The sequence below is a fragment of the Ovis canadensis genome, chromosome 9 (assembly GCF_042477335.2).
Source record: "Ovis canadensis isolate MfBH-ARS-UI-01 breed Bighorn chromosome 9, ARS-UI_OviCan_v2, whole genome shotgun sequence".
Classification (NCBI taxonomy): Eukaryota; Metazoa; Chordata; class Mammalia; order Artiodactyla; family Bovidae; genus Ovis; species Ovis canadensis.
The window spans coordinates 44,213,632-44,237,863 of NC_091253.1; the positions used below are offsets into that span (position 1 = coordinate 44,213,632).

The 24,232-nt window shown below is 45.7% G+C and overlaps 1 protein-coding gene across 1 annotated transcript in view; it reads right to left on the reverse strand.

The window, feature by feature from the left end:
- Window positions 1-5,792: 5,792 nt before the first annotated feature.
- ST18 (ST18 C2H2C-type zinc finger transcription factor) overlaps window positions 5,793-24,232 on the reverse strand; it is a 52,081-nt gene continuing 33,641 nt past the window's right edge. The window contains exons 9-17 of the mRNA XM_069600018.1: window positions 20,984-21,046; window positions 20,165-20,233; window positions 19,512-19,574; window positions 19,331-19,411; window positions 18,277-18,498; window positions 11,976-12,064; window positions 9,549-9,652; window positions 9,300-9,443; window positions 5,793-8,236 (exon numbers count right to left, since the gene is read on the reverse strand). Of these exons, the coding sequence (XP_069456119.1) occupies window positions 8,096-8,236; window positions 9,300-9,443; window positions 9,549-9,652; window positions 11,976-12,064; window positions 18,277-18,498; window positions 19,331-19,411; window positions 19,512-19,574; window positions 20,165-20,233; window positions 20,984-21,046 (976 nt within the window). The 3' untranslated portion in view covers window positions 5,793-8,095. The remainder of the gene's footprint in view (window positions 8,237-9,299; window positions 9,444-9,548; window positions 9,653-11,975; window positions 12,065-18,276; window positions 18,499-19,330; window positions 19,412-19,511; window positions 19,575-20,164; window positions 20,234-20,983; window positions 21,047-24,232) is intronic.

The window sequence follows — 24,232 nt, forward strand, 5'->3', positions numbered from 1 at the left end:
TATAGTGATCTTTTAAAACAGAATTTGGTTGTGTAGATTGGTAATTGTTAAGAAAAAGAAAGCAGAAATGAGTAAATTTTCAGGTTGTGTGAACACATTCAATACATTTATAGATTTAATGGTGTGATTAGCTGCTTTGCTTTCTTGCCTGAACACATAAAATTTATAATAGGTCTCGAATGTTTTCATAATTTGGCAATTTCTCCCTCAAAAAAAACCGAAAAGGGACGGAAAAAGCACTGCAACTTCTCAGCTGCAGAAACACACTCATGGGCTTTCTGCTTGAAGAGTGTTCTGGCTCCTCACAGAAGAGATGGTCTGATGATGATGTCCAGGAGAGAGGCAATGAGAGCCACTCTCAGACTTCACATTTTCTAGCAGTTACATTAAAAAAATAAGTGTAACAAAATGAAAACTGATTTTAAAACTATTTTACTCAAGCTGTTACGTGCAGCGTGTTCCCGTGTCACCCCGTGGCACTAGCCAGGACTTAAGCCGGCTGCTCCTGCACAGGGAACAGGAGGGGGACAAGAGGGCCAGGTGGGTGAGGGCAGTGTGGATAAGCAGTCTCCAGGCCGGGAAGGGGCCCAGGGACAGCCGGCCTCAGCTGAGCTCCCGTGACTCAGGCCCTGGGTGACTCCTCTTCAGAGTGTGCAATGATTGGAATCATTCATAGCTCTTACAATTATAGTCAGAGTTAAATCACGTATGCAAAGCCCCTGGGAAACCCCTGGTGAATGTTCAGCACTGAATAAATGTTAAAACAGACATGTGTGTGTGCACGCATGCACACACACTTTTTTAAGTTGTCCTGGGCATTTGGCAGTATTCGTGGGAACCAGTCAAACTCTGCTTGTCCAGGACAGAGAATTGGCTTCCGCATGTTCCCCGGTGGCTCAGTGATAAAGAATCCGCCTGCCAATGCTGGAGACACTGGAGACCAGGGTTCAGTTCCTGAGTCGGGAAGACCCCATGAAGAAGGAAATGGCTACCTGCTCCAGTAGTTTTGCCTGATAATTCCACTGACAGAGGAGCCTAGTGGGCTACAGTCCATGGTGTTGCACAGAGTCAGATACGACTGAATCGACTTAGCATGCACACATGCTGTCCATAAGGAATTTGCATTCACTCTTCATTAATTTTTTTGTTAAAATATTTGTTTTCATTTATTTCTGTGGCTTCACAGGGCCTTTGTGGGTTTGGGAAAGATGCTCCCAGTGAATCAGGGGAGACAGAGGGCATCTTCAAGTGTGAACGGTCATTCTGGGGTGTCAGTTGTTCTGAGAAGGAGAGTTTTCAACGAGAGCATGCCAAGGCCTTCCCCATGCGATATGTGATTAGCTGAGAAGCTGCTGACAAATACTGAAGATGCTAAAACACTTTCTTCCTGGACAAGGAGTTCCTAGAGTCAGGGAGACACTGGTGGTCTGGGTGCATCAGAGCACGGCGTAGCCAGCACTGGGGGTGGAGGCTTCCTCCTCTCTGGTCCGAGGGTGTTATTTGTTTGTTTATTTTCTTGTTGCCCTGGGTCTTTGTTGTTGCTTGTTGCTTGCAGCTTTCTTTGATTGAGGTGAGCAGGGGCTACTCTCTAGTTGTGGTGCGTGGACTTCTCCCCGTAGGGGCTTCCCGCTGCGGAGCATGGGCTCCAGGGTGCACGGGCCCCATAGATGTGGCAAACGGGTGGAGTTGCCCCCTGGCATGTGGGATCTTCCCAGATGAGGGACTGAACATGTATCCCTTGAATTGGCAGGTAGATTCCCAATCACAGAACCAGCAGGGAAGGCCCCTCGGGCCTTATTTCTTGACAAGAAATGTTCACGGCGATTTCCAATGGATAGATGTTTGATTTTTCACAAGCACTGTTAATGTCTGTCCCTAAAGTGCCATTCTTCCTTCCAAACATCTAAACTATCTCCTCGTACACTCAGTTCCAGATTTCATTCCAGACAGAATAAGGTAATCGATCACAGAAGGAAAATAGCTGCATTTATATATGATAATACATATTTGAGTGGAAAACTCTGAAACAGCAGATGTTTCTTAGAGCAGGGAAATGTCTTCTCTTTATGTTTCTACATATTCAATCACTGGAAAAGGTCGGCACAAAGTGTCCTTTACTCATTGGAGGCCAATGTGAAGCTGTCAATCCTATACAAGGCAGCTTTGAACCCAACTCAATTATTATGTTGTTCTGCCTTAACAACAGCAAATATAAGTCATTTATATTTTCCTTATTTGAGGGAAGGAATCCATATGGAGAAGGAAATGGCAACTCATTCCAGTATTCTTGCCTGGAAAATCCTGTGGACAGAGGAACCTGGTAGGCTATGGTCCATGGGGTCGCAAAGAGTCGGACACAACTGAGCGACTTTACTTACTTACTTATAATCCATATGAAGATTTTCAATCCCAATTTGTCAAGTTAATGATTAGGGTGTCAGATTTGCATGATGGGTCTGTACAAGAAAAACACATCACAGGGGTGTGGCTGAGATGCAAAAATGATACTTCTTTGAACAACTTTATCCAGATTGGTGGTGACACTGACCCCTTCTCCCCTCAGGCTGCTGGGACGTCGGCTGGGAAGTCGGGGGTTGGCCTACAGGAGGGACAGGGGATTCCCTGGGGGGTCAGAACTGGGTTGAACCCTGACTGTGGACTTGTCTCTGGCACGTGAGGCAAATTATTGACTCTCCAAGTCCTGTAATGCTGACGGAAACCTTTCCACTTGTTGCGTCTAGGAAGCTGCGAGGATGAACTCAGGACCTCAGGACACCAGGAGGCGCTGTTGTCCCATCAGGATTTAGGGATAGTCCACCCACTCCAGTGTTCTTGCCTGGAGAATCCCAGGGATGGGGGAGCCTGGTGGGCTGCCGTCTATGGGGTCGCACAGGGTCGGACACGACTGAAGCAACGCAGCAGCAGCAGCAGCAGCAGCCCATATCCGGGCTTCCCATGTGGTGCTAGTGGTAAAGAATCCATCCCCCTCCCAATGCAGGAGATATTAAGAGATGCCAGTTTGATCCTGGGTTGGGACGATCCCATGGAGAAGGAAATGGCACCCACTGCAGTGTTCTTGCCTGGAGAATCATATGGATAGAGGAGCCTGGCTTGCTGCAGTCCATAAGATTGGAAAGAGTCAGATATGACTGAAGCAACTTAGCACACATGTGTCAGGACCCAACAAATCTTATTTTTAAAACATTCAACTTTGGAAAAGCACATAGTAGTATTTATTAGAGCTGGCCCTAAAATCCCATTCTTAGTTTTAGACCTGAAAGAAATGAGTGAATACCAACAGATGTCATAATCTTGACTAATTCTTGTTTTCTTTCTTCCAGTTGAGACAACAGCTAACAGGTGAGTAGATAGCGCCCCATGGCCGAGATATTAAAACCAGTGGAAGGTGGTCCAATCATGGTTTTCTGGTCTTGGACAACTTACCCACTTTCCTGAGCAACAGTTTCCTCATCAGTGTTTTTGGGCCTTGGGATGTTTGCTCCATAAATGTGCTTGAGGATTTCAGGACAAGACTATATGGGCATCAGTGATGGGGTCTGACAGTGTCAACAGTGATTAACCAATTAAATCTGCTTGTATGATAATCAGCTGCTGAATTATGACAGGAAATAGCAGGGTATTGCTCCCAGACCACAATAAAATGGATGTGATGTGTGGAAAGAGACATAGAAAACACGAGTTTTAAGAAGATTAGTAAAATATTTATGTATCATTATGTCAGTTTTAAAACATTTTCTAGGGAGCCAGATCAAAGACTCATTTACCCTCTTCTTTTTGCTCAGAATGTAGTTACAGTGGAAGAATTTTACTTCTCTGCCTAAAGGCTCCAGGACTTTTCACGGGCTGGTGACAAGGTTTTCACCTGAAAACAACCACAGCAAAACTCATCGTCAGTTTTTATTTCCTACCAAATATCAGAGGTACAGCACTGAACACAACTGTGTTGCCTTCAGGTAAGAAACTGTAGCGCTTCCCTGGTGGCTCTGACAGTAAAGAATCTGCCTGCAATGCAGGAGACCCGGGGTTCAATTCATGGGCTGGGAAGATCCCCTGGAGAAGGAAATGGCAACCCACTCCAGTATTCTCGCCTGGAGAATCCCATGGACAGAGGAGCCTGGTGTAACTGTTTGAATGGATGGAACAAATTGTCTTTAATGGAGATTTGATCCTTCTTTGGTTTTAGATCTTTCCTTGGTATTCTGGAGTCTGTGTGTGGAAATTATAATTCTTTAGCACAGATGTTTATAAAATGACCCCCTCTCCCACTTATCTGGGTTTGTTGCTTCTTATGGCCTCACTTCTCACTAATTTTTGGGTATTTCAAACACCTGCTTGGTGGATGGCCATCTCATTGTCATCTTCTGTAGATGCTTCTCCACACTGCCTGCAGTGTTTTTCTTCCAACTTGCCAGCTTGTCTGTAACCAACACTTCTTTCCAGGGAATCGGAGTCAGGATGGCACCCTGCTCACTGTGTCCATAGGAGGCTGTGTTCCTGTCACTCACTTCCTTGTCCCCCGCTAGGCTGAACTCCCTGGGAGTGGGCCTGGCACACACGTCTTCTGATAAAACACCTGTCATCTGAGCATCTCTGACTCTCCATCCTGTCTAGTTTCTCCTCTTCTCCCACATCTACTGCCTGGGATGTGTATGGAGCTTGCGGATGTAACGCTCCACAGAGGGCAAGACACCCGTGCTCTGCAAAGAGTGCGCTAAGAGCCACGGAGCAGATTTGCGGCTTGTGATCCCTTTACAGGACGGATCACATGTGCATCGTAGGTGCATCGTAAATACATCAGCTGGTGATTCCAAGCAAGCTACAGGGACTTCCCTGATGGTCCAGTGGGAAAAAAATCAGCTTCTCAAAGCAGGGGACACATGTTCAATGTCTGGACCAGAAAGATCCCTCATGCCTCGGAGCAACTAAGCCTGAACACCACAACTACTGAGCCAGCACGCCTGGAGTCTGGGAGCCGCAACTAGCGAGTTCAGAGGCCGCAACGACAGAACCCGAGTGATACAGTGAAGTCCTCCACTTGCTCTAAGACCTGATGCAGCCAAATAAATAAGAACATTTTTTAATATATATATTAAAAAACCAAGCTAAATATATATTCAACTGTTGTGTGCCAACCCCTATAATGCAAAGGTCTATTCAGGTATCGGTCTTTTCTCTGTGGACCCAGACTCCCCTTCAGTCAAGTTTGCTTTAAAACAAGGATGACATGGTTTAAAAAAAAAAAAACAAAACTATATTGAGTATGAATGGCAACCAACCTAGAGATGTGTAAAAGTGAGCAAGAAACTGTAAAATTAAATTAAGCTGTTTGAAATAAGATAGGAAAAACAGGTAAGACAAAGAGGTCCTGTGAAGAATTAACAATTTTCCTTTAATCTGAGTTCAGCTGGCTTGTAGGAATACAGAGAGATACTCCTCAAAGCATGAGGAGGGTGGGGCCTCTCTTACTGCTCACCAGATGCAGGTGAATTTCCAGCAAAGGTTTCCTGACATCGGAGGCAGCCGCCCTTCTGTGTGTGCCTTTACTGGAACTCAGGCTGGGATGGCGTAGCAGCTGGCAAAAAGTCCTCTCCACTTGGGGTGAGAAAACAATCCAAGCAGACTGGCTGATGGACCCCAAAGAATCAGAGTGACTCAGAGGTTCAGGGGTGCCCTCCCCTTTCCCTCTCACTGAGCTCCTGGGGCATGGGGGACAGTGTTTATCATGGGCTGGCCACAAGCATCTCTATATAGCAGCTCGAGAAAGACCACAGTGAAACTCTTTTCCATTTTTATTTCCTACCACACACCAAATGTACAGCACTGAACACAATCTGTTGCTTTGATGTAAGAAATATTAATTGTTTGAAGAAACGGTATACAAACTACTTCAAATTAAAAAAATGCATACATCATTGCCTTTTTGTTTGTTTGTTTACAAAAGACCCAATTTACAGTATCGACCGTTAACATTATGGAAAGAAACAAAAATTCAGTGCACATTACAAAACAGACCAAGTACAAAGGCAGCAAATAAAAACAAACATCCTTCACAGAACCATCCCGTTCAAACTACGCGAACACAAATCAACGAACCTGAACTGCAGTAAGTTATGGTAATAAATACATAGGTTGGTAAGAGATTTCTTTTAAATTAAATAAAATATATAACAAACTCGTTAAAATATTTAGCAAATTAAACCTTTGTCTTTGTAATAAGTGAACTCATTTGTATGCATCTATCGAGGACTGTATAGCAAAATGTTTGTAAATACATAAATAGAAAATTTCGTTTGGTGTCCTGTTTGTAATAGACAGCACACGCGTTAGCTCTTTTTTCTTAGAGTTGATTTTTAAATACCCACCGCTCCTACCTAAGAACAGACATCTCATTTTCACTAGACTAAGAGTCAAGGATTTCAGTGAACGCCAAACCAAAGATAAGCCCCACTTAATACAGAACAATGACTAGTGTCAAGGTGGGGGGAATCACCGCGCATGGCGCTTCAGCTGGTGCAGCAACAGTGACAACAGTGGGAAACAGCAAGCCTGCGAGCGCCATGGCATCCGGTCCACATACACATCCATGTTGCTAAGAAAAATAAACACTTTGTTACAGCACTGAAATCAAGCCCATTTACACGGAGGCACGTCGCACACCCGGGGTGTGTGCACAGCAAAAAGGCAGTTTAGCTGGTTGTCTATACCTTTCTCTTAAAAAAAATAAATATAAAAAAACTTTTGAAACAATGCTTAACTACTTTACAATCCCTGAAATAGACATTGCCTTTCCTATAGCAACTACTAACCTCTGATCCATCCAGAAACGTGAGATCACGGGCTCAATCTCGTGTTGGTGAGCGTGTCTGTGTGCCTGTGGGTGTGAGTGTGTGTACTTTGCAGCACTCCTCTGTCTGCAGAAAGACTTTTGTCAAATTGAAAGCTGTCTGTTTGCCTCAGGGGGCTGAGACAATGTTGCCAGTGTTTAAAGCAATGACTCAGATCCGGGTGCCGTTGGTGCTTGTGTGACTGTATTTTCCATTCCTTTCCAGTCAACCCAGTAAGATAAATGCTATTTCAGGGGATATGGTATCTACACAGTTTTCCATTTGGGTGCGTTTACATTTGCTAAGTACAAATCTACAACAGTGTCCCTCGTGTATTGTACCAACAAGTGGCAGGAAAGCCTGGCCAGTTACATCAAGTCTTATTTCTCATCTTGGGGTAAGAGCTGCCAACTATCTGGTATAACCTGAAAACAAATAGACAAACCTGCATCGCTGAAAAGCTTGTTTCTTGAAATAATTTCAAATAAATAATTCATATGAACTGAAACCGGACAGCCAAGTCGAATACTTTGCTGATTGCTCTATTTAATTATTGCTAACAAATTTGAAACAGGCTGGTTTTCAGTCAACTGTGCTTCTGTAGGGCACACATCCTGTGAGTGAGTGCCTTTTATCTATGTCCCTCCACGCATTTCACCCAAGCCCGTTCATAAACACAAAGCTCGTGAAAGGGGTTGGGGGTGGGGGGTAGAGTGTGCAATAAAAATTAAACTGGACCACCGTGCAGTCCTTAGACAAGGGTTTTCCTTCATATTTTTTTTGTCTTCTTTAAACCCAGCCAGATATGTAATTTGAGAATAGCATTTCTAATATTTAAATTCTATTGGAAAATAAATTAATAAACACACTTGTAAAAATATGGCAGACTTCAAAATGCAGTTAAAAGATAAAAAACTCTTTGATTAGAAATAAATAAAATATAAAAATGTCACATTTATTTTACATATACTGTACAAAAAAAAAACCCAAAAGAGTGCAATGAAGGAATAAAAGGAAAACATATGAAAATAAATAAGATCTAATATTTGACTGCATTGCTTTTTCATCCAAAGAGTCTATCATAGTTTTTCTTTCCTTTTCACGTCAGCTGGGGGGGGCGGGTGGGGGGGAAATTAGTGCAATGTTGCAATTGTAAATGCAGTGTGGCCACTGCCTGCCCGGGTGGCCTGGAGCCCCTCCAGGTGCGTCTGTGAGGCTGGCAGGGCTCCCCAGGGCTGGGGCACTACGGTCTACACGTGGATGCCCTTGACCGCCTGCTTGATGCTCTCCAGGAGAGCTTTGCATTCCGGCGAGTAGTCCCGCTCCAGGTTGCTGTACATGTCTGTGAGCGTGTTGACATATGCCTCGAAATTCTGCTCGCTGATGGGCCCCTGAAGGAGGACAGAATACAGGGCTCCAGTCACGTGACCTGGGCTGCCAGGAAAGGGGGAGCAGGGAAAGGGGGTGTGGTATTCTGACCCTGGAGCCTAGGGAGGGGTGAGGGGACCCGTGTGGCAGTTGGAGTTCAGGGGGAGTCAGGAGTGAGTGTGTGGTGGGCTGGTCTGCTTACTCTTCACTCAGCTAGTGGGGGGAGTGTGGCCACTTATCTGTGCATGTGTGCCAAGTCCCTTCAGTTGTGTCCCACTGTTTGAGATCCCATGGACTGTAGCCCACCAGGCTCCTTTGTCCATGGGATTCTCCAGGCAAGAATAGTGGAATGGACTGCCATTCCCTGCTCCAGGGGATCTTCCCAACCCAGGGGTTGAACCCACATCTCTTATGTCTCCTGCATTGGCAGGCGTGTTCTTTACCACTAGCGCCATCTGGGAAGGCCGACCGACTGTCCATACTTTGGGAAAAGCTTAGAGCCACACAGGGTGGAGGTCTGGCTACTGGGTCAGGTCCCTCCCAGCTGCACCCCTTCTGAACCCCTTCTGCACCCCTTCTCCTGAGGAGGGAGGGGTCTCAGCCTCAGCTCATGTGTGCATGAGCTCAGCACAGAGACCTTGTCTGCAGAAGGGGGTGCAGGCCGGGCAGGGGAGGGGAGGCCCTGCTTGTGCCAGAAGCTTCCCCAGACTGCCCTGAGCTGGGACCAAAGGGATGTGGGGGTGGGGGGGCAGCTGTCTGGTGAGAATTGTCCTCTTTCATCCTCAGACTCCTTTGTCCACATCCCCGTTCCAAGAGTCAGAAGCAGGCTCCTTCCCCCCTTTCTCTGTCCTTCCAGGTGATGATTGGATCCATAGTCAGGTTTGTTCATCTCCTGCTCTCTGTGTGCTGGGGCACCTCCTCTCCCTGACCTGATGGCTCAAACAGAACAGCCCCTGGACATGTGGAAACTGCACATGAGTGAAGGACTGAGCAACCAGCAGGTTCCCCCTGCCCAAGCCACCCTTCTGCTCCAGCCCTGGGAGGGAGCCTGGGGGCACGGGGAGGGAGCTGTGGCCTCAGACTGACCATCTGTGGGAGCTGGATGTCAGCAAGGCTGGAGATGAGGGCCTGGCTGAGCCCCGCCAGCTCCTTCAGCAGGCTCTCATTGTTCTGTTCTATCAGCTTGTTCTCCTCCTCGATGGTCTTTAAGTTGCTCTCCATGGATGTAATCTGAAAGGGAGAAAACTTGGGAACGTAGAAGCAGATTCCAGAAGGACAGGGCACCAGGTGGGTCTTGTCCCATCCTTACCCCCTTCCCTCATTCTTTCTTTTTACCTGTGTCTGGAGTTTCATCATATCGGCTTCAATTTTAAGGTTGGACTCGTTGAGTTCCTTTATTTCTTCATCCAAATGCCTAATTTCTTCATCACTCTCTATACCTGTAAAAAGTCAGATTTTTTTCAATTCCAAGTGAAAAAAGAAGACTGACAAATCTGAGTCCATTTATGTTTAATTTGTGGTTTGGTAAGTGAGAGCTGGACCATAAAGAAGGCAGAGCGCCAAAGAATTGATGCTTTTGAACTATGGTGCTAGAAAAGACTCTTGAGAGTCCCTTGGACTGCAAGGAGATCCAACCAGTCAATTTTAAAGGAAGTCAACCCTGAATACTCATTGAAAGGACTGATGTTGAAGCTGAAGCTTCAATACTTTGGCCACCTGATGTGAAGAGCCTACTCGTTGGAAAAGACCCTGATGCTGGGAAAGACTGAAGGCAAAAGGAGAGGGTGACAGAGGATGAGATGGTTGGATGGCATCACCAATGCAATGGACACGAACTTGGGCAAACTCTGGGAGATGGTGGGGGACAGGGAAGCCTGGTGTGCTGTAGTCCATGGGGTTGCGAAGAGTTGGACACGACTTGGCGAATGAACAACGACAAGTTAAAGTGAGACTTTAACTTGAAATGTTGAATTTTTACCCAAATCCATGTCCAAGATTCTAAGAAAGTGGGTCCAAAGAGTTGCAGGATGGACTCCCTTGGTAAGAACTGCCCCAGGATTCAATGTAGCTCTGCTGTGTTCCAGGTCTGCTGGCAGATGGGTTCACAAGTAAGGTCTCATTGGAACTTGGCTGGACCCTGTCGGGCAGGTGTCATCATCCCTTCCCCCATGAAGGCCAGAGCCTCACAGGGGCTAAAGGAGGCTCACTGACCACCGACATGACCACATCACCTGGCTGGGGCCAAGGGAAGGGGCAGGGCTGACCTGAGATCCAAGGCCTGTGAGTCCGTTGTGCACAGTGTTACCAGGCCAGGAGCACCCGGACTGTGCTGATTAGTGACCAAATGTAGGGACCTTCTGAGCCACTATTAGAGGCGGGCTGGGGGGCAGTCCTGGCAGATGGGTTCAAGCCCAGGGACCCACAGCTTGACTTCTTTGTGGACTTTAATCAGAAGCAAATGTGGTCTGGGGGCAGTGTAGCTTTGGAGTCTGAACACTGCCTGACTCTTGTTGTTGAAGTTGAGTCACTTCACCTCCTCGTGCTTCAATAAAACGCTGTGAGAATTAACACAAAAAAACATAAAGTGCTGAACAGACAACAAGTTCTCAATGAACGGGGTTATCTTCCCGTCATTCTTTTATACAAGTATGAGTGCATTTTAAAGATTTTAAAAGTTAGGAATAGTGGCTGATAGAAGCAGGATTTAAGGTCATCTCAACAGTCCAGAATGATGACTCTAAACCAGAAGATGACAATTCAGCAGGATAAATGTGATCACCAGCGTTTAGATTTAGTAAGATCAATGCCTGGAAGCAGGCTGGGTGGGAATCGGCAGCTTGTGTGCAGAGGTGCAGGCTCTGGTATCTTCCTGGGTCAGGGCTCTTGAACAGCAGTGCACCACCTACTGAAGCTGGGCCTCGCAGGCTCCACGGCCCAGCAACTTTACTCCTAGGGGCAAATGTTTACACACCTACAACAGGAGGACATGCGAGCTGCACGAGTCATATTGTGCATGGAAGCACAACCGGAAACAAGCCACTGTTTCTAAGAGTCGCGCATGGATTTAAAAGATGGAGCAATGCTTTCAGACTCATGTAGAACTGAGTGCCAAAGATGTCATTGACTAAAATCGATAAAGCAAGTAATGATTTCGCCTCTGTTCCCCAGATGCGTTAGGATGATCTTGTAAGAGAAGAACACATGCCTGAGAAAATGCTGATGAGAACTCAAGAAAAGTACTCAGAAATCAGAGGGACACGAGAAGATTCCAGTAGGGAGGATGGCTTAGCCTCTGTGTCGGGGGTCGACCCTGGGAGAACATGCAAGGAAATAGAGACAAAGATGCTGAATTAAACCATCTGGATTCATCATAAAAATATTCTGGGTGTAGGACAAAAGGTAAAGAAGGATTCAAACATGGGTGCCCAGACCTTGAAATTTCATAGAGGGCTCACACCAGGAACACACACACATGCAGGCTTGTACAAAAACTGTCATTTTAAGATTGAAGGACAAAAGTTCAAGCAGTGTACCCTAATTCTTCCAGCATCATTGCCTGATTTTCTCTGTTGGAGATCCTTATTAAAAAATAGGAAAAACACCAAGACATTGTTTTTTAGAGAAAGTTACAGCTTAGTTCAAATTTCAGGAAAGTGTCTTTCTTGCCTCTTCAAATATCACTTCCAGCATGGAGCAGGGTTTGGATGTGGGCCCCTTGGGGGGCCAACCCTTGGGGGTCATGGCCCCGCCCTGTCCTCCTACCTCCAGATGCTTTGACCTTGATGGTCATTAGTTCTTCAGAGACCTTGCCCTTCTTGATGGCTTGTGCATTGAGAGGACATCCAGACAAGCTGTGAAAGTGAAAATTACACCAGTGGGTGAAACCTGTACTATTTCTTAGAAAAATTAAAATTTTGTATTCACTACATACTCTTTAAGTCTTTGCCTGCCTACACATTACATTATAATCTGCAGTCTCTGTGCAGAAAGTAACAATATCTCCTAAAACAAAAGCAGTGAAAGTCTCTCAGTCCATGTTCAACTCTTTGAGACCCCATGTACTACACGGTCTGTGGAATTCTCCAGGCCAGAATACGGAAAAGCGTAGCTGTTTGCTTCTCCAGGAGATCTTCCCAACCCAAGACCTGATCGAACCCAGGTCTCCCACTTTGCAAGCGGATTCTTTACCAGCTGAGTCATAAGGGAAGCCCAAGAGTTCTGGAGTAGGTAGCCCATCCCTTCTCAGGCAGATCTTCCCGACCTAGGAATCGAGCTGGGGTCTCCTGCTTTGCAGGCGAATTCTTTACCAGCTGAGTTACCAGGGAAGCACACGAATAATGTAAATGTTTCGTATTTTTTCTTAAATCAAAATACAAATAGCTACTGTAGATCATTATCATTTAATTAATTTTTCAAAAGCATCACTATTTTGTATTTTTGTGTCATTTTTTTCTTTTAGCAGTGATTACTTTATTTTCTGTAAAATTGTACCTATACAGTTTGAATAAGATTTGCTCCAAATCAGTCAAAATGCCGTGGATAATAAATCTAGTTCTTTCTGTCTCTATACACACTTTCATCAGATCTTTACAGAATGACTCAAAATAATACAGGCTCAAAATAATTATTCTACCCCATGATGGCAAATTCAGTTTGAGTAAGTGAAAGTTTCAAATTTACTCTTTAATTTTCTTAAAAAAAATTGTTTTGTTGGAGTATAGCTGTTTTACATTCTGTATTATTTTCTGCTGTACAGAAAAGTGAAGCAGCTATTCTGTAACTTTTTAAAACATCATTCTTTATTAAAAAATCTCTTTGTTGTTGTTTAGTTGCTCAGTCGTGTCCAACTCTTTTCAACCATGTGGACTGTAGCCCGCCCGGCTCCTCTGTCCATGGGATTCTCCAGGCAAAAGTATTGGAGTGGATAGCTGTTCCCTTCTCCAGGAGATCTTCCCAACCCAGGGATCAAACCCACGTCTCCTGCCTTGGCAGGCAGGTTCTTTACCACTGAGCCAGGTATGTGACAGGAAAATAAAAGGAGGGGCTGCCGGTACATTTAGGAGCCCTCATTGCTCACAGTGCACTGTCTTGTAGACTGTTTATATATCTTTCCTACAAAGCTGTTCCATTCAGGCCTGCTTCTTTCATCTGTTTTATTTAAATTGCACCAAAATGATAATGACAACATTGAACAAAACATGTTTTCTGTTGGACATGATGAGATGATTTTTTGTTCTAAGCAGCCACTAATTTTTTGTCATTTGTTATATTTTTGGATCAACAATTTTGAAATAAAATTAAAAAATTATAATAATCAACCATTGAAAATATTTTTTCCCACAGAAATTTGGTTACTAATTATTCATGAGACAATCATTTTCCATCCAAAGATTAGGACATTTGGTAGAATGAAAGAGGGTATTTCTGAAGCAAAACCCTTAGTAAACGCCTGTAGAGTGCATGCATTTTTTGAAGAATTTAAAATTATTCTATATTAAGATGATATGAAATAAAACAATACTAGATATGTAATACTACATGTAAAAGGAAGGCTGTGTGGTTTTCCAAGACTTGATAAATTATGAAATATTTTACACAGCAAAATAAAATAATGGAAAAGCAGAAACTGAACTGTGACCATGATATTCTGTTTTGGAAACTGCTCACGTAAACAGTGGCCTCAACTGGCACAATATTATAAAGCAATTATCTTCCAATAAAAAAAAAGAAAGAAGATACAAAAAAAAAAAAAGAGTAGCCTCTATAAGCTGCATTATCTTTCTTTCTTTTTCTGGGAAGTTTTTGCCAGTCTGTCTTGTTTTATGTCACCTACTGTGTTCTGAGAAAAGGGTCACAAACAGGATTACTGTCTAGTTGGTAAATGGGACTTTAAAAGTGACCTGCGGGAGGCTGGTAAGAAGATGGATGTTAACACCTCCAGAGAGTCTCTGACTCTCCCCTTGAGGGTCTGGGTTATTCAGACAACATGAGCTGAGAGGAGTGGTTGTGTGGATGGTCAGTGAAGCCCCACAACCACAGGGCTGACATCTAGTAGAGTTCACGACAGATACGAGATTCTGGCCTAAAAATGCCACTGGGGGCTTCCATGGTGGGCCAGGGGTTAAGAGTCCGAGCTTGCAACGCAGGGGCACGGGTTCCATCCTGGTGGAGGAACTAAGATCCCACATGCTTGTGGCAGGGCCAAGAAAATTTTTAAAAATGCCACTGGGTATTTTGTATCTCCAAGGATATGAAACAAATCCTAAATTTAAGAAAACTGGGGCTTGAAAATATTTTTAAAGTTCCTTTTTCTTTTCAGGAGGCCAGGTCCTCCACAAGGCTCAGTTCTGCTGCTAAGGGAAAGGGGAGGTTGGCCGGGCGTCACCTTCAGGGTCTGGGCAATGCATTGTAAAGGCAGGAAAGATGTGCTTTATATGGCTTGGACCAAATTCACAGTGCAATGAAAGTACAGGAAGGCAATTTTAAACTATATATATCTTCGTCTGCTCTGTTATAATGAAATTGCAGGTGACATATTTGTGTGAGGGACGTCCCTGTATAACATATTTATAATCTTCAATAAAATGACAGTTACATCTATTAATAAATGAGTTGTGTTTAGTCCCAGGACTTCCGGTTTTCAGCCTCAAACATCCATGAGTGTGTGTGTTTATCTGTGTATTTAATACGACACAATTCGTCACCTCAGTTGCCATTAAAAAGACACAGATGTGTATAACGGACTTTTGGACTCAGAGGGAGAGGGAGAGGGTGGGATGATTTGGGAGAATGGGAATTCTAACATGTATACTATCATGTAAGAATTGAATCGCCAGTCTATGTCTGACGTAGGGTGCAGCATGCTTGGGGCTGGTGCATGGGGATGACCCAGAGAGATATTGTGGGGAGGGAGGTGGGAGGGGGGTTCATGTTTGGGAACGCATGTAAGAATTAAAGATTTTAAAATTTAAAAGAAAAAAAAAAGATATGCGGATCCATAAAAAAAAAAAAACAAAAAACAAAAGTGGAGGTTTGTAACATGAAGACGCAAAGCAAGGTTGTAAAGTGCTTATCATGTAATCCTGATGCTGGGAAAGATTGAAGGCAGGATGAGAAGGGGGCGGCAAAGAATGAAACAGTTGGATGGCATGACTGACTCAATGGACATGAGTTTGAGCAAACTCCGGGAGATAGTGAAGGACAAGGAAGTCTGGCGTGTGGCAGTCCACGGGGTTGCAAACAGTCAGACATGACTTAGTGACGAAACAAAAACAGCAACACAACACTGACGCCAGGCACAGGTAACTGCTCTAGGCACTATTCCCGTTTTGCTGAATCTTAAATGGGAAAAGTTACAGACCCTGCCTTAGAGGATGCCCAAGAGGAATCTGCAGGAGTGTTGGCCTGGCGGTTGGAAGGAGCCAGGAAACACCCGGGGTGGGCTGGTACCTAGCTCAGGAGAGGAGCTTTGTGTCCTGATGCTGTGAGCTGTGCATGGGGGCAATTCTTGAACTTCCCTGCACAAGGATTTGTCTGTCAATGGAGGCAACCATAGTGCCTGTAGCTCATTGGGTTTGTGAGGGTTTAAAGGAATAAACAGTATGAGGAACTTAGCTGGGACAGCATCTCTGCCCGGACAGAGCAACCTGGATAGCGGCTGGCCTTTGGCAGAGATGGGAAAGACAACCGAACCACGTCAGGATGTTAGGGGCGAGAACAGGACAGATAAAGGTGTATCGTAGGTCAGCAGTGTGATCCCAGCACAAGTCATTTCTACTGTAATGAATTACTGCATATATGCACATATATTAATACAGCTGTACAAAAGGGAAAGGAAATAGTCTGTGTCAAACACTTCTTATGTGCCAGGCAATAAGCTAGGTATTTTATTATATTACTTGTATGAAACCCCATACAGCGTAAAAGAAAAGCATTCCACCTCAAAGAGAATTTCCCCAGGTGACGTTCAGGCTCTTTGAGTAGCAAGACTGAAAAGCAGTGCAATCTGAATTATTCATTTGTCTAAACTCTTAATTGTTTCTCTTCTATAAAATAATATCTCTGCATTAATATTGCAGCCTATACTTTTTGAGCTCCTAATTTCCTTTTTCACGTGATGAAATAAACGGTCTGTACATAGATACACACAATGCGCATCTGCAGTTGAAAGAACAGCCTTGAGGGGTTTACCATGCGTTTACCTGCAAACACAGAACACGCTTTCAAGCCTCACCAGCCCCGTAGCAAGAGCTGGCTCCTGGTCCCCAGAGACGGCCACTGACTCCAACTATAGAGGAGTAATTACCTGACTCTTTAAAAATGGGATTTTGCTACATCTTTTTTCACTCGGTGGAAACAAAATCACAACACACATGTCCCTCAGCGCTGTGTCACTCAGTACCTGCTCCAGTCCTTGAGGAGCCTTCAGGCCCACACTGATCAGCAGCCCTGCACGTGGAACCACCGCTGTTTCCTGTGCTTTGGGGACCGTGGTGGGGGGTGGGTGGGGGGCAGGTGGAGGGGGTGCGTGGGCCCCGGCCTAGAGTCGGGGGAGCAGACCTCCTGGCACATGTCTGTCTCTGACTCCGGGTTCAGGAGTGTCTCTGGGGCTGAGCCGGCAGCTGGATGGCAGGGCACCTTCGCTCACCTGCCCCATTACACCTGATACATCAGCTTCCCGACACAGTTCTTCCAGCTCCTCCTCCTCCATCCACAGCCCTGAGGGTCCCTGCATCCGCATCAGGCCTTGGTGTCACCATGTAAGACTACCCGGGAGTTTACAGAGAATTCTAACTGAGGGATGTGCTCGCCACTGTCCAGCATTGACGTTTCATTATTGATGTCAACATGGATATTGCAGGCTCTGTGATAAGGAAGCATGGCCGCTGTGGAGCCCGTGTGCCACTGGGCTCCCCCCTAAATGGGAGATGACAGTGCAGACCCCGCAGAAAACAATGTGTGCTGCTGTGAACGTGATCAGGCATCCGAGAGCCATCAGGAAAGAAACCACCAGAAGAGTTCAGGAGCACTTCCCTGGTGGTCCAGTGGCTAAGATGTCACACTCCCAATACAGAGGGCCCAGACTCAATTCCTGGTCAGGGAACTAGATCCCAAAGGCTGCCACTAAAGATCCTGTATGTTGCAACTAAGACCCAGCACAGCCAAATAAATCAGTAAATAATAAATCAATGTTAAAGGATAAAGAGTCCAGGTTCCTCTACAAGCAGGTGTGACTCGGAGAGGAGAACCTCATTTCCCGACATACAGACATGCACCTGGGAATGGAATCAGCTTTGCTGTGTTTGCATCCTGCCCATGAGCAGAGCGCCAGGACTCCCTCGTGCTTCATTAGATCTTAAATCTGCATCGTGAACCACAGCCCCATGATGGGAAGGGCCCAGTGCCCGGAGAAGCATGCAGGAACCCTCCAGGTCCTCTCCTTGAGGTGGGATGAGGACAACACCTGAGCTGGGATCAGTGCTTCTGGCCACAGGCCGGGTGAAGTCCATGCCACTGAGTGAAGAAGGAGCTGAGTACTTGGGAAGCTACAAAGGCTTTTCTAAACCTCTCTCACCCTCTGTGTACTTATCAATGGCTGTGTCCTTTTCTGTCTGGCTGCTGGGGACGAGTCACAGCTTCCCAGCTGCAAACTATCTACCATTTGGTCTGAAATGGAGTCAGTTCGTGAGCAGAAGGGAATGACATCAATGAGTAAAGTGAAGCTTCACAACCATATGACATCAGAGAGTCGTTATCACCACCCAGAAGTAAAATAAACCCTTGAAAGATAGAACCATCTGAAAAGCAGTGGCATGAGCAACATTTTAGGACAAAAGATACAAGCACAGTTTTGAAAGTACCTGAAAGTCGAGCAGCGGATTTCAGAAATAGAGAAAAGAACATTTTCCATCTCTCAAACTGGTCTAATACCTCTGTGGCAAGACTTATTGCTTGAAATCTAAGGTGCTCATTGCTAGAACATTCCTGACCTTGGGGGTCTCTCCCCCACACCCAGCCGGTGACAATCAATCACAGCAACCACGTGACAGACAGCAAAGCTCACCTCCTGTGGGTGACGAACACGTTGTTGACATGGCCCAGCCCATTGCAGCCTGGCAGGGGGCAGTGGGGAAGTTCCTGTTTGTTCAGCTTCCAGGAGAGGGGTGCCCCATTGAGTGGGTTCTCCTTCTGTCTCTTGGCAGCCAGGGGACATCCAGACGCCGTGCGGTGGGATGTGTATTTACCTGATATGTGACCTTGGCCATCACACCCAATCACAGGGCATCTAGAGAGACACAGCACAGTCACTAGATGCTGGGGGAGATGAGATAACCCAGGTGAGGTGCTGTGACCAAATCAAGGCGGTGATGTTGAGTTCAAATCACACAGGAATCAACTGAGGGAGATGACAGGGTTTACCAGATGTCTGGTAGATGCTGTCTACCTTCAACCAGGTAGACAATGGGTCCTGGCAGTGACAATGGTTCCCAGGCTCTGAGCTAAGCAACTGTCATGCATCATCTGGAGGAGAGAGCTGTCATCCCACTTTATCATGTCATTGTGCCAACTCCCTTAGGTCGTGTCTGATTCTTACTGACCCCATGGACTGTAGTGCACCAGGCCCCTCTGCCCATGGGATTCTCAGGTGAGAATACTGGATTGCATTGCCATGCTTTCCTCCAGGGGATCTTTCTGACCCGGGGATGAAACTCACATCTCTTAAGTCTCCTGCATTGGCAGGTGGGTTCTTTACCACTAGGGCTACCTGGGAAGCCCATCACCCAAGGCTTGAAGCATATTTCTCAGAGGAGGGAATTCAATTTAGATAAAATTGTGTCTTAGGCAGAATGGAAGTTCCAGGGGAGGTGCAACCATGTTGATGACACCAGGGCACATCCCCAGGAGACTGAAAAAAGAACCCCCCTCCCCCACCCCCAACACACACACTCCTTCTGCAGCATCCGAGCACTGATCGAGCACGGGGGAAGCCCCTGACCGCTCTTGTCTGTGCTGCCCCAGCACTTGTGATGCTGGATCCCTAGCCACCTCCCAGCCTGGATCCCGAGTCCTGCCCGCTGACCCTCGTTAGGCTTCTGCCCTGAAACGGGGTCGCTTACTTGAGTTCAGGGTCTTCTTTTTCTTCCTTTGTAGGAGTCACCTTGACACCACCTTTCCTGGCACGAGGGCAGCCGGACAGGCTGAAGCAGGGACCCAACAAAGAGCAAGAGAAAAGTGTGTGATCTCACGGTATGCTGCCGCCCCTCTAATCTCCATCTTGGGGGCAGGGGTCTGTCCTACCTGCGGTGGGAGGCATAGTTTCCGGTCACGTGCCCTGAACCGTCGCAGCCTGGGGTAGGACACCTGGAAAAATGAAAGCAGAGCTGGGCCCTGTTGGCTTGGCGGGGGTGGGTCCCACGATACAGTGCAGAGCCAGGTATTCAAAAACAGGATGAGCCAATTTCGGGGGGTTCTTTTTGCTTAAATACAACTGGTTTTGGCTAAGAATCCATTCATGTTAATGTATGGCAAAACCAATACAATATTGTAAAGTAATTAGCCTCCAATTAAAATAAATAAATTTATATTTAAAAATAATAACAATAAAAGGAAATGCTGATATGTAACTACTGCCCAATGCTTGGGAGAAACCGTATCTGTTGTTATCCTGCACTCTTCTTTTCTTCTTTTTAAACCTTATTTTGGAATAACCTGCGATTTGACCCACAGCTTACCACTGGGCGCCTGTCAACATCATGCCAAGTTCTCATCTTTTGCTCAAGGCCAGTACATTTCGAAGGCCAGCAAATGAACTAAACTAAATTTCAGGGACTTGATTTTAGTTGTGGACTTTTGGTGAGAGGGTACGTGGCTATGGTTTACTGAGGTGCCATCTGCCCCTGGTTAGGACCACCCTGGCCAGACACAGGTGCAGAGGCAGGGTCCACACTCACTTGAGCTCCTGAGAGTTGGCTGCCATGAGGGATTTCAGGGTCTTATCCGCCAGGGGACATCCAGAAACACTGAAGAGGGAGGAGAGAGGCAAAAACAGAGACACGCTACCACACATAGGCCCAACCAGGGGGAAGCCTCAGCTTCTGAACAAACCTGTGTTCAACCCATGGACAGGGGTCTGGGAAGAAGAACCAGGTCTGACCCCGGGTTAGCTGGATCAGGCTCTGGACACCTGGAATACTTCTCATAGACTGCGGTTTGCTATCTACCAAGCCAGGGGCTTTACCCAGGGACACCCAGACCCTAGTGATGACCGACACAGAGAACCCTCTGTCTGAATCCTGAGGGATGGTGCTCAGGGTTAAAGCCACGGCCAGAGGGACAGAGAACCACACAGTGACGCAGGAGGGTGGAGCGCCCACTGTCTGCTCCGCTGTCTCTTTACTCCTGCACCAGCCGCCTGCCCCGGTGAGGAAGTCCCCACAGCGTGAAGGGTCAGCCCAGTCACTGCTTTCCTACCTAGGTTTCATGCAAAGCTAAATGGAACCACAGGCTGAGATGAACTCTAGCTTCTGGGTTGTAGCCTGCCCCACTGGATCAGAAAATCATTTTTGATCATAAAAGTATAATTTATTTACAACGTAAGTAGAAAGACTGAAGATTTAAGTTAGCTTTATTTCTGAAAAACAGAATGAGCCAAACACCCAACTAACTCAGCCTCCAATTTCTGATGGAGAGAGTGTCTTTCTAGAAGGGGTGAGGACAAGTCCTTGAAGAGGATGGGATGATGGAGCCTGACCCAGCAGGCGGTGAGCTACCTGCGGTGAGATGCATAGTTGCCCGTGACGTGGCCACTCCCATCGCATCCTGGTGTTGGACAGCTGGGTCAGTAAAAACACAGAATCAGGATTAGGTGCATTCATGCGGGCATTGGCTCTGCCTGACTGGTTATGAATGTGGTAGCTTCTCTTTTAAGACAAGTTAAAGGCAATGGCAACCCACTCCAGTGTTCTAGCCTGGAGAATCCCAGGGACGGGGGAGCCTGGTGGGCTGCCATCTATGGGGTCGCACAGAGTCGGACACGACTGAAACGACTTGGCAGCAGCAGCAGCAGCAGCACATGTGAGACGTGCAGAAGCTAAAGGAACTAAGGAACTAAGGATGTAGCTATATAAGGGCCTGCAAGCTCGCTAAGAAGAAACTTGTATGGGCTTAGCTGCTTAGTCATGTTCGACCTTTTGCGACCCATGGACTGTAGCCCACCAGACTCCTCTGTCCATGGAATCCTCCAGGCAAGAATACTGGAGTGAGTTGCCATTTTCTCCTCCAGGGGATCTTCCCAACCCAGGCATCAAACATGTTTTTCCTGCATTGGCAGGTGGTTTCTTTACCCCTGAGCCACCTGGAAAGCCCAAGAAGAAACTTATGGTCCTAAATTATGAGTTTCCAGCTTTGTATCAGTTCTCTGATTCAGAATGATGCCAGAAAGTGATGCTAAAACGTGTGTTCTGGTGATGGGTGAGAGTCAACAGTCAATGCTGTTCTATTTCTTTGAAAATACGAGTTAAAAAATAATTATTATAAACCTATGTTTTATCATGATAGTGGCTCTTAGGAATACTGGTACCAACTACATCATAGATTTCAGAAAGTTTTGTAAGTTTTTAAAGAGAAAGATAACAGTAGCTTCATAAACATGTTAGAAATCACCTGAAAAAGATCTTTGAAAATACTACCTATGGCTGACATGTAAATTGACATTTCAGATGGGAAAGCTGCTGACAGTACAGAAATAGTTAAGAGGTTTAGTTAATAAAGCTTGTGATCAGTTTCATCCTAAGGTTTGAACCCACCAAAGACACGAATCACCAACCTAAGCAGTAGTCTCTCCCACCCACCTGCCCAGAGTCTATCCCAGGCACTTCATTCATCTGAGAAGCTGATCACATTCTGTGTATCTTATGTGTGGTTTAAAAATAATGAAAGAGGATAGTTATTCTGAACAGGTTTACTCCCATAGTTAACAGGTATACCTTGGTTTCTCAGCCATTTATTTTTCTCTGACACTGCTATAATGTTGCTGGGGGTAAGCAGATTGACCCCTGCCCACTCAGTGGCCTTTATGACGATGCCGATAATCAGAGGAAGCATCAGCTACGTCAGTCATGCCTTCTGATGTTCTAGGCACCCTGCCTTATGGAGAGGTTTACCCATGTGTGGAATCAGACTCTGTCCCTTTAGAGGAGTATCTGGGGATAGTCTCACGACATTCAAGATTTCTGAAATGTCACCTTCTCAGTATATTTTTCCTGTAAGCTACTTTCTGATCGTTCTCAGATATTCTAAAGAAACTATAAGGGTGGAACATCTCCATCTCTCGGGAGAGGCCTAATTTTCAGAGCTTGATCTGAGCTAAACCAGCCAGCTCTCTGCCCATCACCTTCTTAGAACATCAGGAAGGAAAATTAAAAACTACAAATATATGCAAAGAAAAAAAAGAGAACAACAATCCACATCTGAGCTGAGTTATCCCGCAAGTGCCATTCGCCCGCTCAACAGAGAAACAGTCTTTTCTGATCATTGTGCAGCTGGAATGTGCAGAGCCAGAGGGATGGCTTATAACAGTCTGGGAATTCCCAGTTTGGAAATACATCGCCACCTGGTGTGCCAAAACAGCATTGCGTTTATTTTATTTCACTTTAAATTTTATTTCTATTTTTTAAATCATCCTTATTAATACTGCCAGGAGAGGCAAAGAAGTGCCAATGATTTTTAAACCAGACAGTGATAAATTACTTAGAAAGTACAGTGATAAAGCGTGCATTTAGGAAGTATAATGATAAAGTGTGCGTTTAAATAGTGGCTAATTGTTTTGTTGAAGCTTTGTGCTTTAAAGAGGTCAAGCAATAAAGCAAAGACTGAAGGAGTGACATAGTAGGAAAAATTGATGCGTTGGGCTCTGATGGCTGGGTTAATTTACAGATCTTCGATGAGAAATCTTGCGCAGTAACGTGCCAGTTGGGTGATACGTTCTGGGAAGATTTGCAAAGGAAAGCGTCACAGTTTAGAGAAAGGAAATCAGCTACTTCCCTTCAGTAAGTGGCGCCCAAAATCTAAATGAATTTATGTTGATCCCGTAGCATCGAAAAATCTACTCTAGCCAAACAGTTTCTGGTAAGCAAGTAAGGGACATTTACCGGTTAGAAATGTAAAGCATGATAAGGACTGGGTGCGTTGTTTACAGAACCCGTGTGTGACACAGGTTCGTGAGAGTGCTTGGTACCCACCCCAGTGCTCACCTGTCCTGAAAAAAGAGGAAAACCACAAGGCCTCTAAGGAGCTCATGTCCTAGGAATTCATGGCTACATTCCGAAAATCGTTCACCGCATTTTCAGAGCCCTTTCTCTTTGCACCAATGAGAAGGGCCCATGACAAAATAATTGCACTTCATTTTTCTGTCCAACATGGTGATGCAGGTTAATCATCAGTTTTTCACACTACATTTAGTTTGAAACAACTATGGAAATTTCCAAAATCTGCCTTCAAAGGATAAACATTGGTCCTTTTTGAGGATCTTTGAGATAATATGCAGAAACAAAATCCATACAAAAATTTTAGCAACTTGACTAGCAGGCCAGGAGGACGTAAGTACCTGGCTGCCCAGGTCACCTCCCAGGGGGTACAGTGCTCAGGGATGCTCAGGCATCAGGAAACACTATTCTGGTAAGGGAACCCGATGCTTGGGCATTCTGCCTTTTCTGCTTTGACTTCGCTGAACTTCCTGTGGCATTTGAAACCACCAAAGGCCCAGGTGGGAATTTTCTGAGCTCTCAGCTCCCAAGACCATCACCTTCCTCCTTGACCCCAGGTCTATATTCTTTGTGGGCGTCTTTGACCCTCTCAGGTCCCAGCAGCATGCGTGCTCTCAAATTCTGGGATGAACACTCTGTCCCCTTCCTTCTATTTGTCTTCCCCAAAGGCACTGTCTCCCAGGCCATATCTCACGTCTGCATCTTTAGTTAACATTTTAGAAGATCTTTCTGACCCCAGACGGTCCCCCACATGTA